This window comes from Oryctolagus cuniculus, chromosome 1 (genome assembly GCF_964237555.1).
Source record: "Oryctolagus cuniculus chromosome 1, mOryCun1.1, whole genome shotgun sequence".
In the NCBI taxonomy this organism is placed as follows: Eukaryota; Metazoa; Chordata; class Mammalia; order Lagomorpha; family Leporidae; genus Oryctolagus; species Oryctolagus cuniculus.
In genome coordinates, this window is record NC_091432.1 from 13,689,660 (window position 1) to 13,703,758 (window position 14,099).

At 38.4% G+C, this 14,099-nt stretch overlaps 1 protein-coding gene across 1 annotated transcript; it reads right to left on the reverse strand.

Annotated features, from left to right (window-relative positions):
- Nucleotides 1-7,924: 7,924 nt before the first annotated feature.
- Nucleotides 7,925-8,872, reverse strand: LOC100344040 (olfactory receptor 5B12). Its single transcript, XM_008271576.4, has one exon. The coding sequence runs from the start codon at nt 8,867-8,869 to the stop codon at nt 7,925-7,927; it is 945 nt and encodes a 314-aa protein (XP_008269798.2). The 5' UTR covers nt 8,870-8,872.
- Nucleotides 8,873-14,099: the final 5,227 nt, after the last annotated feature.

The following is a 14,099-nucleotide window of genomic DNA, read 5'->3' on the forward strand; positions in this document are numbered from 1 at the left end:
GCTCTGCTTCCCAGCCAGCTTCCTGTTAATGTACTTGGGAAGGTAGAAGAAGATGGCCTAAGTACATGCGCCCCTGCAACACTTGTCAGAAACCAGAATAGAGTTCCTGGCGCCTGGCTCTTGTTTGACCCAACAAGATGACCCACAAATGGCAGTTGTGCCCATTTGTGGAGCAAACTAGTGGATGGAAGATTCTCTCTCTCTCTATGTGTGTCTCTCCCTATCTCTCTAAAACCATGCCTTTCAAATAAATAAGTAACCAAATAAATCCTTTTGTAAAATAAAACATAAAACACCACTAAAATATTTAGAACAAATAGCATTAACACAAGTTTTGAAAGAAAAAAGGAAAAAATAATCTTTATTCCAATGAAATTTATTGATCTAGAAAGATTCATTGCAATCCTCTGTGTTTCTAATGAAGATGATAATGCAGAATTGTATTAAATGAATACTGAATGAGCATAAATTTAGCTCAATGCCTAACAGAAAACAGTTGTTCAACAAATGTATTTTTTCCCTTTTCTTCTGCTCCCCAGCCCTCTCTTCTGTTCCTTTTTTTGCACTATCATCCTTCTCTATTAACTATCCAAACACCTACTAAATTATTCATATAGTTTAATTACATATGATTAAATATTTTGTTATATACTATACATACTCACACAAATATGTATAGTAGAAGTACACTTGTGAAAAAACATATAGCTGTCCCTCAGTGGGTTGGTTCCAGGGCTTAAGTTCCTCATACAAAAATAGCATTGTATTTGCATATTACCTACACACATCCTCCCAATCCTATCAATTATATTTCTTATACCTATCACAATGTAAATGTTATGTGAAGTTATTATATTGCATCATTTAATTAATAATGACAAGAAAAGACTGCGTTTTCAGGACAGATGCAACATTTTCTTCAAATATTTTTGATCTGTAGTTAGTTGAACCTATACATATTGATCCCAATTTGGTGGGCCAACTGTACAGCAGAACATTTTTTTTTAACAAGTGTAGCTCTGCTATTTAATTGTGAACTCCTTGCAGGTAATGGTATTATCTCACTTTAGGTCTTTATTTTCAGACTCCAGTCCAATGTTGATCAGTAAAAGAACTTTAATTATTTGAAGAGAATGTCGTTAAGAGGAACTGGATGACTTCAGTGTCTTTTGACTTCTGTGCATGTGTGTGGAAACCTCTGCATCTGATCTTCATCGTGACATTGAAAATGGTTGATCATCTGTCCACATACTGCAAAGTTTTAAGGTCAATAGTTTCCTAAGTGCCTCCATCCACATTGCATTTACTTTTCTTTGTTTTTAAAGATTTATTTATTTCAGAGGCAGAGTTACAGACAGACAGAAGGAGAAACAGAAAGAGAGAAATCTTCCATCCATTGGTTCACTCTCCAAATGGCCACAATGGCAGGAGCTGGGCAGATTTGAAGCCAGGAGCCAGGAGCTTTATCCAGGTCTCCCTCATGGGTGCAGGGACCCAAGCACTTGGGCCATCTTCTACTGCTTTCCCAGGCTATAGCATAGAGCAGGATAGGAAGTGGAGCAGCTGGGACATGAACCGGTGCCCATATGGGATGCCGGCACTGCAAGCAGAGGCCTGTATTCACTTTTGTGCACCCAATATGGTTCATCCATTTTCCTAGGAGACACCAGCAGTCATGGCTCTCTTGTTCTTAAAAATCCATTACTGAGCTCATTCTTGTTTTGGTGACCTTCATGTATGTTTTGTTCTCCTGGTTTTCTTGAAATTTCCACCTGTTCACAGTTATCACTATTTTGAGTATGCACTTAGCTGAAGGGTGACAGAATGTCTTTCCACCTCACAGTGTGCTCACATTTTATGAGACAGTGATCTTCATAAACTTTTATGTAGGCTCTAGCTTTCCATAGACACAGATAAGGCAAAATTATCTCTGGTATTAGCTCTTGATGATGTAGGAGTCATAAAAACCTGACTTGACCCTCTCAGATTTTCCTGGGGCAGTGACTGCCCTGCCATGGTTCTCAACGCACTTACCTTCTGAAAGTAATATCCTCATCCACCTAAAAGCATGTATTTGTCTAAAGACTAAACATTACATATGCAAACACGACAGCTTAACTCTAAAAGCTTACGGTGAACTTAGCACATGTAGAGGGCTGCATTTTAAGAATCACTACTCATCCCGTTTTATTCAGTCACTTACTTCACATGTATTTCTTTTTATTACATACCAGTTTTAACCTTTGTGCTTGAACTGTCTCATCTCTGGCCATTGGCAGCACTTTCAGTCTGTTTCATGTTTCCTCTTGGTATGCCCTTTTCATTTCTGAACACTTCCTTATGTTTGGGCATTACGAGATGTTTAGCCTCAGCAAATGTTTAGCTTGTCTGTGCCCTTGGATCAGCTATTGTTCCAAAGAGCTTCCTTCCATTTATTATACCAAGAAGCTTCCTTCTATTTATTATACCATGGTAATTAGAGCAAGATCTGGCCATCTGGCTGCTAGGTGTGTTCACTGTTACTAGAGTGTCACATATGCAGGTTCAAGTTTATATCTGTAACTATCTGTATGTATCTATATTAGGCTAAGTATGAGTTCACACTGATATCTCTTTTTTTGTTTATTTTTTATTTGACAGATAGAGTTAGACAGTGACAGAGAGAGACAGAGAGAAAGGTCTTCCTTCCGTTGGTTCACCCCCCAAATGGCGGCTACAGCCGGAGCTACACCGATCTGAAGCCAGGAGCCAGGTGCTTCCTCCTGGTCTCCCATGTGGGCGCAGGCACCCAAGCACTTGGGCCTCCTCCACTGCCTTCCCGGGCCACAGTAGAGAGCTGGACTGGAAGAGGAGCAAATGGGACTGGAACCCGGCACCCATATGGGATGCCGGCGCTGCAGGCGGAGGATTAACCAAGTGAGCCATGGCGCCGGCCCGCACACTGATATCTCTGACTCTAATTCAGTTATTTCTAGCTTTCCCCACTTCTCTGTAGTTTCTATCTTCTCTATTCCTAGCTTGCTGGAAGTTTCTTTGCTTGTTTATTATGAATGGATAATAGATTTTATCAAAGGCTTTCTCCAAGCAACTAATACGGTCACATTGCCTTTCTTTTTTAGCATAATTATATAGTATGTTAATTATATTGTAGATTATGTTTTATAATGAATTTTATGACAAATAATTATATATATTTATGGGGTACACTGTTATGCTTTACAATGTAGGAAGATTAAATAAGATCAACTGAGATACTCATTGCTTCATTTGTCATTTCTTTCTGGTGAAAGTGTTTAAAATCTACTCTTATAGTATATTTTAAAATTTTTTAAATATTGAATCAGGCTTGCATATCTGGAATAAATCCCACTTTGTCATGAAGTAGAGTTCTTTTTTGTACCCTGCTAAATTTGGTATGGCAGTATACTTTTTAGGTTTTTAAAATGTATATTGACAAATTGTAGTTGTATGTATTTTATAGGATATGAACTGGTGTCATGATTTATGAATGCAATGTGGAACAATTAGATCAAGCTAATTACCATATACATACACATAACTTTTATGATAATATTTGAAATTTACTCTCTTAGAGATTTAGAAATGTAAATATACTAATATTTACTGTACTATATGACACTGTAAGATGTGTCCTTAGGCCATCATCTCCCCTGTTGCACAGGCAACAAAAGCAAAATAAGACAAGTGAGATTACATCAAAGTAAAAAGCTCTGCACAGCAAAGGAAATAATCAGAAACTGAAGAGAAAAGCCTATCAAATGGGAAAAATATTGAACACATACATTGATAATGATTTAATATCCAAAATAAATAAATAACTTGAACTTCTGAACCACAAGAAAATAAACAACCCCAAACAACAACAACAAATGGACATTTCCTAAAAGAAGGCACACACATGAAAGATAAAGGTGTGGAGAAAGGAAATCCTTGTGTTGAGGGGTGGCCTCTTGGCTAGATTTGATCCAGGTTCTTGTGTCCATGTGAGAAAACCTTCAAGGAGGCCGGCGCCGCGGCTCACTAGGCTAATCCTCCGCCTAGCGGCGCAGGTACACCGGGTTCTAGTCCCAGTCGGGGCGCCAGATTCTGTCCCGGTTGCCCCTCTTCCAGGCCAGCCCTCTGCTGTGGCCAGGGAGTGCAGTGGAGGATGGCCCAGGTGCTTGGGCCCTGCACCCCATGGGAGACCAGGAAAAGCACCTGGCTCCTGGCTCCTGCCATCGGATCAGCGCGGTGTGCCGGCCGCAGCGCGCCGGCCGCGGCGGCCATTGGAGGGTGAACCAACGGCAAAGGAAGACCTTTCTCTCTGTCTCTCTCTCTCACTGTCCACTCTGCCTGTCCAAAAAAAAAAAAAAAAAAAAAGAAAACCTTCAAGGAAGAGATGTAGGTAGAGGTGAAAAGAGAAGTAAGATTTATTTAAAGCAAAAGTATACACTTAAAAATAAGTGCAGGGGAATGAACCAACAAAGGTAGATTTCTGTCTTTATTTTCACCTTTCTTTAAAATGAAGATAAACCAATAAACACCTGTTAAAAGTTAGACAAATTTGAAACAGAAAAATCATTTGATCTGGCAATCCCACTACTGAGTATGTATCTAAAGGATGTGAGATCAGCATATTAAAGAGATATGTGCATTCTATGTCCATTGCTGCATTATTTATAACAGCTGAGATATAGAATGAACTTAACCGGTCACCAATGGATGAATCAACAAAGAAAACATAGGATGTATACACAATGGAATAGTATTTGTTCTTAAAAAATGGGGAAATCCTGTGATTTGCAATACCGCGGGTGAGCCTATGCAACAACATGGATGAGCCAGGCAAAACAGGCCATGCATAGAAAGGCAAATACTATATGGCCTAATCTATATGTAAAAACCAAAAAGGCTGAACTCATTAAAAACTGAGAGTAGGATGGTGATTATCAGCTAGTGAGGAGTGTGACTGGGGAGATATTGTTCCAAAGACATACACTTTAAATTTGAAGGAGCATATATTCTAGAGGTCTACTGCACATCATGGCAACTGTATTTAGTACTAAGAGAGTAGATCCGAGTGTCCTCACTGCAGAGAATACTGATGTGAGCCAATGTATATGCTGTTTAGCTTGATTTAGTCCACAATGTATACATAGTTCAATAATTCATTTTGTACAGCATAAAATATACAATTATATTTGTCAATAAATCAATTTAAGAGTAAAAAATAAATAGACAAATAAACAGTGTATGTGAAGCAGTTGGGATATTACAAGAATATCAACACATGCGTAATAGGAGTTGAAGAAGAAAGGAAGAGGCAGAAAGAATATTCAAAGAAATAATGGCCCAAAATATTTTGATATAAATATGGATTCAAAAATTTTGACACAGTGAACTCAAAATACTAGAAAAATATGAATTGAAAATTTGCATAATTTATACAAAACCATTTATTATTATTTAATTATTACTGGTTAATATATTAAAATTGAGTGCTGTATTTTTAAGTGAATTAAAATATGCCTTTATCATACTTTTTTTCCCTCTGTATTATCATATATTTTCTCTAAAATTGCCATATAAACATATTTTTAGGTAGTGATTTATTAATATAGAAATTTAGCTTACAAAATATGAGCCTAAAGGGATTTAGTGTCATTGCACAAGAACAATCAAAAAAGCAATAATGAATCCTCACTTAGGATCTTTTGAACTATTTTCTTAAAAGTCAATTTTTTTTTAATATAAAAAGTATAACATATAATATTTTTAAAAAGTATGTATAAATTGTACATCAACAGTCAGGACAAGGGCTGATCAAGTCACTGTTTCTCATAGTGTCCCTTTCACTTCAACAGGTTTCCTTTTTTGTGGTTGGTTAGTTGTCACTGATCAGGGAAACATATGATATTTGTCCCTTTGGGACTGGCTTAATTCACTCAGCATGATGTTTTCCAGATTCCTCCATTTTGTTGATGTACAATTTAATACTTTATCCCTTTTAGTATTTTTTTTTGTTCTAGTTAATACTATTGGTTGAACTCTGTAATCAACACACATTTATTCTTAGGTGTTGAAATTTAACTGAAAAGTGATCCCTGTTAAATATAAGAGTGGGAATAAGAGAGGGAAGAGATGTACAATTTGGGACATGCTCAATCGGACTTGCCCCAAATGGTGGAGTTAGAAATGTGCCAGGGGATTCCAATACAATCCCATCAAGATTGCAGGTACCAATGCCATCTCACTAGTCCAAGTGATCAATTTCAATTCACAATTGATCACACTGGTAGGTCTAAGAGTCAAAGTGATCACACAAACAAGACTAGTGTCTGCGAATACTAACTGATAGAATAAGAAAGGGAGAGAACGATCCAACATGGGAAGTGGGATACACAGCAGACTCGTAGAATGGCAGATGTCCTAAATGCACTCTGGCCTCAGAATCAGCCCTTAAGTCACATGAGAGTATTTTAGGCATGAAAAGCCAAGACACTCTGGCAAAACAACAACAACAACAACAACAACAACAACAAAACCCTAAATGAAAGGTCTCTGCAAGTGAGATCACAGTAGAAAGAACGGGTCATCAAAGAAGGAGGTACCTTTCTCTGAAGGGAGGAGAGAACTTCCACTTTGACTATGACCTTGTCTAAATAAGATCGAAGTCAGCGAACTCAAAAGGCTTCCATAGCCTTGGAAACTCATGACTAGAGCCTAGGGAGATTTCTGACACCATAAACAAGAGTGTCAAATTGTTAAGTCAACAACAGGAGTCACTGTGTGCTCACTCCTTATGTGGGATCTCTGTCCGTAATGTGTTGTCCAATGTGAATTAATGCTATAACTATTATCAAACAGTATTTTACACTTTATGTTCTGTGTGGGTGCAAACTGTTGAAATCTTTACTTAATATATACTAAACTGATCTTCTGTGTATAATGATAATTGAAAATGAATCTTGATGTGAATGGAATGGGAGAGGGAGCGGGAGATGGGAGGGTTGTGGGTGGGAGAGAAGATATGGGGGGGAGAAGCCAATGTAATCCATAAACTGTACTTTGAAAAATTATATTTACTAAATAAAGTTAAAAAAAGAATGTATATATACCTACATATACTATTTCTATTAAATGGCAACTTGTTTGTATTGAGTATACTCTCACTAAGATAGTTGTTTTAAATTCTGCTATAACAATGTATATATCCTGTGATGTCTTGAAGTAGGTGTGAGTTGCAGGGTTTGTCATGACTGATGTATGTATTCATAGTGCTTATATATATAGGTGAGTGTACATGTACATGTGGGAGACTGAGTGAGTATGTTTTTTAAGAAGGATTTTAGCCGGCGCCACGGCTCAACAGGCTAATCCTTCGCCTAGCGGCGCCGGCACACCAGCTTCTAGTCCCGATCGGGGCACTGGATTCTGTCCCAGTTGCCCCTCTTCCAGGCCAGCTCTCTGCTGTGGCCTGGGAATACAGTGGAGGATGGCCCAAGTGCTTGGGCCCTGCACCCCATGGGAGACCAGGAGAAGCACCTGGCTCCTGCCTTCAGATCAGCGCAGTGCGCCGGCCGCAGTGCGCTGTCCGCGGCAGTCATTGGAGGGTGAACCAACGGCAAAGGAAGACCTTTCTCTCTGTCTCTCTCTCTCTGTCTCTCTCTCTCTCACTGTCCACTCTCTCTGTCAAAAAGAAAAAAGAAAGAAGGATTTTAAAATAAAAATTTCCTGCTAATGGGTGATTCTTCCTAATTTATTATTCCTTGGTTTCATATTTTTTAAGAATTTTATTTTATAGACTTCACAAATAGCTCGGTAAATTCCTGCAAAGTAGTAGCAACTTGTAAGCTAGATAAGTAAGTATTTTCACTGTGTAGATACAACACAAATACAAATGTCTCGCTGTATATTTATATAATTAATACATGAATCCTAAAGAAGATTTTGCCTTCCCCAAAGATTTCTTAAATGCATTTTTGACCTCTTTGTTCCTCAGACTGTAGACCAGTGGATTCAGCATGGGAATCACCATAGTATAGAACACAGATGCCATTTTGTCAGTGCCCATGGAGTGGCTGGAGCTGGGCTGTAGGTACATGAAGATGACCGTCCCGTAGAAGATGGAGACTGCAGTGAGGTGGGACGCACAAGTGGAAAAGGCCTTCTGACGTCCTTCAGAGGAGTGCATCCTCAGGATGGTGAGAAATATAAATAGATAGGAGATCAAGATGACCAGGATAGAAAAGAGGGCATTGAAACCCACCACAAAAAATATAACCATCTCACTGATGTGGCTGTCTGAACATGAGAGAGCCAGGAGAGGAGGGGCATCACAGAAAAAGTGATCAATTACATGGGATTGACAGAAGGACAGCCTGAAAATGTTCCCCGTGTGGATGGAGGCATTCAGGAAACCACAGACATAGCAACCGATGGCCAGACAAGCACACACACTTGTTGTCATGGTGGTGGTGTAATGCAGGGGTTTGCACACTGCAGCATAGCGGTCATAGGCCATTGAGGCCAAGAGGAAACTTTCGACAGTGATGAAGCCTGCAAAGAAGAAGAACTGGGTGGCACAAGCATTGTAGGATATGACTTTGTCTCTTAGGAGGAGTCCTGCCATCACCTTGGGAGTGACAGCAGAAGAGTAACCAAAGTCCACCAGGGAGAGGTTACTGAGGAAAAAGTACATGGGCGTGTGGAGACGAGAGTCCAACAGAATTAACTGCATCATCCCTACATTCCCAACCACAGTGATTATGTAGATGAGTAAAAAGACTGTGAAGAGTGGGATCTGCAGTTCTGGGTCATCAGTTAACCCCGCGAGAAGGAAGTCAGTCACCCCTGTACTATTCTCCATGGGGAGTACACGACCCTGCAGCAATGAGAAAACGGAATCAGCATGCTACTCTGTATTTTATTTCAACATTGCAATATTTGTTTTCAAGGATTTATGACCTAAAACATACCACAGCAATAAAATCCTACCACAAAAAATATAATCTAAATTATACGTAGTGTCTCAGATAAACGAATTTGCAAAGATAATACATCTCCAGTCTCCATTGTTGATAACTGAACTAAGGTTTGTGAAAAGTAAGGATATATGAAAGATCATCATATTATTTGCTAACTCAAAAAGGCGAAACTACTTGTTTAAATTAAGTTAAATATTTAATGCAGTCACACATTCAATTGAATAATTGTTATTGAATGGTTACAATGAATAAGACACTGCTGCATGTACTATAAAAAAGGAAAATAGCATTTTTTTTAAAAGGAAGATGATATAGAATGAAATGAATAGGGAAAACACAGAAATATTTTGAAAACCTGAGGGTGGGCTAGGTAAGGTTAGAAATGATAGGTTTTAATTTGAAATATAGTGGTCTTGTTTTAGATCAAACAAGACTTTTAATCACATAAAATAGTGAATCACGGGAGTTTTGGGTTAGAAAAGTACATGTTGGTGTTATAATGATTTATTATGGCATTTTACATTCTATAATGTTTATTCTGAATAAGACTGGAAAGTATAATGGGATTTGGACATCTAGATGACATAATCTGACTGCTCTTTTCAAAGGATCACTTTGGCCGATTTGTTGATCTTGACAGGAAAAGACTGATTTTGACAAGAAAAGGATGAGAGGTGCTAAACAAATTAGGAGGTCGTTATAATATTTTAGATAAAAGATGCTGGCTTGCACCAATGTGGTAGTGAGATGGATAATGAGATTTTATTCAATTCTATGTATATTTCAAAAGTTGAGCTGACTGGATTTCTTGATGGATTGAATAAGGCCATGAGAAAAGAGAGGAGTCAGTCCGTGTGATATACATAGACAATAGTAAGTCCATAAGAATAAACAAGACCACAGAAAGGAAGAGTGTAGACAGGCAATCAACAGAGTAGTGGAATATTATAAGATAAAAAGGTGAGGAAATCTATTGAATGAGTGATGTAGGAAAGCAAATTGCCACCATTAGAGATCGTGCAATGCAGCTTCATCTCCAGGACATAAGCAAGTTTTAGCCAGGACAAGTGAGTAGACAAAGGAGACTTTCAAAGGAAAGATTACAGATATATTGTAATGTGTTGATGGCTGACTATGAGATGCAGAGCACACAGAGGGACAGTTTCAGGATTTGGGAAGAAGCTTGGATCAGCAAAGGGTATATACAGAGATATAAGGATACTTCAAAAAGTGCATAGAAATCAAACTAAAACATGTTTATTATGGTACATCATGTTGTTCACATTCATGCATATTTTTTCATAATATGTATTTTCCATGAACTTTGTGAAGACTTCTTGAATTTGGGCTTTATACTATATGGGGTAGATGATAGATAACAGTTTTCAGCCTCATAGTGAACGTCATAGAGATAAATAGAATGATATTGAGATGAATTCTGTGGGTGTCAATGTGAGGATGGAGACTGGGAAAGCAATTAGGCAGGGTCGTGATAGAAGCAGGTGGAGTTCTTGACAGATCTCATTCCTGCTCTTAGGACCACTTCCCATTAATTGGAAAACTACTCACTTGAATCAATACCACAGATACAGATTTCCTCAAACTCTAGGAAAAATGTGATAAGAATAATTGCAAAATTTGTTTACCAACCTTCTTCTCCACATGTGAAATGGTAGTTTTTAATCCAATGTCTTCTTGGAGAAAAAAGAAAATTAAAACTTATTTTAGTTCATTGAAAAGAAATGAAAACTACAAATAAACTTTGAGACATTCTCTTATTCTTTGCCCCATAGATGGGAAACATATTATGATTGGATCACCATATAGTTGGTTCTCAGGATTACAAAAATTCAATCCCTGAAAAATAACATCCTCTTCTAATACAAGTCTCATGCACTGTTTCAAGATTAACACAAATTACCACTCTTTTCCAACTTCTTCCTCTTCAGATACCACCGTGCCATTATAATCAATATGATTTGTCACTTTATTGCTCTAAAAACTTTTAAATTTCAACTTAGTTTATGAATCTGTATGTCATGATTAATAATCAACTAAGCTGTAATAGATAAAATGTATTAAGCTTTTTATATGTTCTTGTTACCAAGATAGAAGATGTTTCTTTATCTCAGTTAATCCTCACACATCACGTAAAATATTATTACCGACCTGCAGATATGAGAATTGGAGTTTACTCACAATTAGATACATGCTGAAGGCTGAAAAAATAGCAGAGGTGAGATCTGAAGTTGTTACTTTGAATCTAAGTCTTAGAAACTGATCGACTGACTTAGCAAGTGAGTAAATGTTATTAGAAGTCAATGTGGGGGCTGGCGCTGCGGCTCACTAGGCTAATCCTCCGCCTTGCGGCGCTGGCACACCAGGTTCTAGTCCTGGTCGGGGCGCCAGATTCTGTCCCGGTTGCTCCTCTTCCAGTCCAGCTCTCTGCTGTGGCCCAGGAAGGCAGTGGAGGATGGCCCAAGTGCTTGGGCCCTGCACCCCCATGGGAGACCAGGAAAAAGCACCTGGCTCCTGGCTTCGGATAGGCACAGTGTGCTGGCTGCAACACGCCGACCATAGCCATTTGGTGGGGTGAACCAATGGAAAAGGAAGACCTTTCTCTCTCTCTCTCTCTCTCTCTCTCACTAACTCTGCCTGGCGAAAAAAAAAAAAAGTCAATGTAGATAATTGAAAAGCATGAATTTGGAAGTAAAATATACTTAACAGTTTTTGTGACTTTGAGCCAAATACATATCTTTCTGTACCTCAGTTAAATGACTGCAAATGGATCAGCAAGTGTTTATAATACCCTATCCCCTTCTAAGAAAAATCCTCAAATTGTTAAAAGGAACGCACCTCTTTACTGATACCAACCAATTACTGACACAAAGTGCCAGACTCTGTTCACTCCTTCATTCTCCCAGCAGACACTAAGTCTCTACTGTGCACCAAGTTTTGTGCTAACTTCCAGGTTTCCAGCAATGTTTAATACACATTTCTGGGCTGGTGATGTGGCACAGTGTGCTAAGCCACTGCCTGCAACCCCAGATCTCATATCAGAGCACCAGTTCAAGTCTGGAGATCCAGTTCCCGACTAATGCCTAGGAAAGCAGCAGAAGATAATTCAAGTACTTGGACCCTTGCCACACACCTGGGAAATCCAACTGGGGTTCCTGGCTCCTGGTTTCAGACTGATGCTGCCCTGGCCATCTTGGTCATTTGGGGAATGAATCAGTGGATGGAAGATTTCTCTTTCTCTCTCTCTCTCTCTCTCTTTCCCTCTCTCTGTGTAACTTCGCCTTCAAAATAAATAAAATAAGTAAATAAATAATAAAATAAATATTTTTTAAGGAAAAAGATGCATTTCTTGAACCCAGGGATGCTTTTTAAACCAGAACAACCTATTAACCAGTGAATAGTTTGTGTTTTTCTCCATTCTCAGGGAGAGTGTTGCTTTCTCATTTGCTAACAACTGTATGGTTAATGGTAATTCATCTTATTTATACTGCAGTATTTCAGTCACTCTGTGTAATAGTTAACAAACTGGGTTTCCACTGCCAGTTATGTCTTTTGTGGAAGAATAATCTGAAGTTGCCTTTAGAGCTCCCCGATCTCATAAATAGTCATGCCTTGTGCAATTTTATACTCCTCCATTTCAGCGCATCTTAAAATGTTTTCCTGAACCTTGTTTATCTATTTTAATGTCCATTTCTTCTCTCTTAAAAATATTAGCATGAGCTTCTAGATTACAATAATATTTTATGTTGATATCTCATTTTATCTGCAAGCCTCCACTTAGTTAAGATGAATCCTTCCTGAAAGAAAGACTAGAGATTAAATAATTCAAATGACCAATTTAATTATACAAATCAACACTTAACAAAGCCAGGACTCGGGACCTTCTTGCAGTTTTTCTCTATGTCACATGACATATTTACATCTTTGGGTAGAAACTACTTAGTGCTTAAACATATGCCTTCTGATCTCATGAAACATATATAAGAAAATATTCAAAAATTTCAAGTCTAATATAATGCAAGGGAGAAGGGGATGCCTTGATGAATTTTCTAGTTACTTTTGCCCCTGAATCTATGTAGACTGTTCACTTGATTGAGAGGCTCACCTTGATTCCCGAGCAACACAAAAGCAAGCCTAACATCCTCATACAGGATCACGTCTCAAATCAGAAATGCAGTCCAAGAAAAGAGAGCATCCCATTTGGAGATTCTCATGCAGTGCTTGGCTAAAAACTTGATAATTTTCCAGAGTCACAAAGAAATAGAATGAAAAAGTACTATTGGCCTTCGAAATTTGCTAAGATGAGTTCTCATCCTGGATCTGCTGCTCTTTGTTCTTAATCTCTTTGAACTTCAATATCTTCACCCATAAAAGAGAAACATCAGAGAGGCCACCCCAACAGCATCTTCCCCTGAAGGACTGCTGCCATGATGAGAAAATAAGAGCATCTCTACGGTGCCTTAGACTTTGTGAGTAGTGATCATCATAATCAAAAGCAGTGCCGTTTTACTTGTGTTTTCTCCCTTTGGTGCAGGCTGTTAGTAATACGTTGGTTAGGGAAGGAAGCTCTTGTCAGTGCTAGACAACTATACATAATCAGATAATAATGAATAATCGAAGGGGCTCTCGGTCTTGGGCTTCTCTATCTACTATGAGGCCGAGTATAATCATGCAGAGAGTTAAAATGTGAAAAGTAGGAGCCAGGAGGGAGTTATACAGTCGTGGAATGCTCGTGGGACAAATACTCCCTGAGGATTACCACAGCTCATTGTTTCACATAACTAGAAAATAGCTTATTTAAGGTTCTAAGGGGACTCAATTCTGATTATCAAAGGAGGTGATTGGTTTCTTTACATTACATGGATTAATTCACATTGATAATGTACAAATCAAGCCATTCTTTGAAATCCAGGTTGTACTTTGACACAAAAATTGAGAGATGGAGAATAGGTTCTGTCATTAAATAAGATAAGTGTACCCTAGGAATTAGAGAGTCTTTTAATCCACTGCAAATGTTTGAACCATGAAGAATAATTCAATTGTTGACTGATGCTTTACGGGACTCAGCTGCAGCGCTGAGCTGTGGGAGTACAA

What these genes read in the sequence shown, in the direction of transcription:
- LOC100344040 (XM_008271576.4), bottom strand. Translation starts at nt 8,869, where the DNA reads ATGGAGAATAGTACAGGGGTGACTGACTTCCTTCTCGCGGGGTTAACT.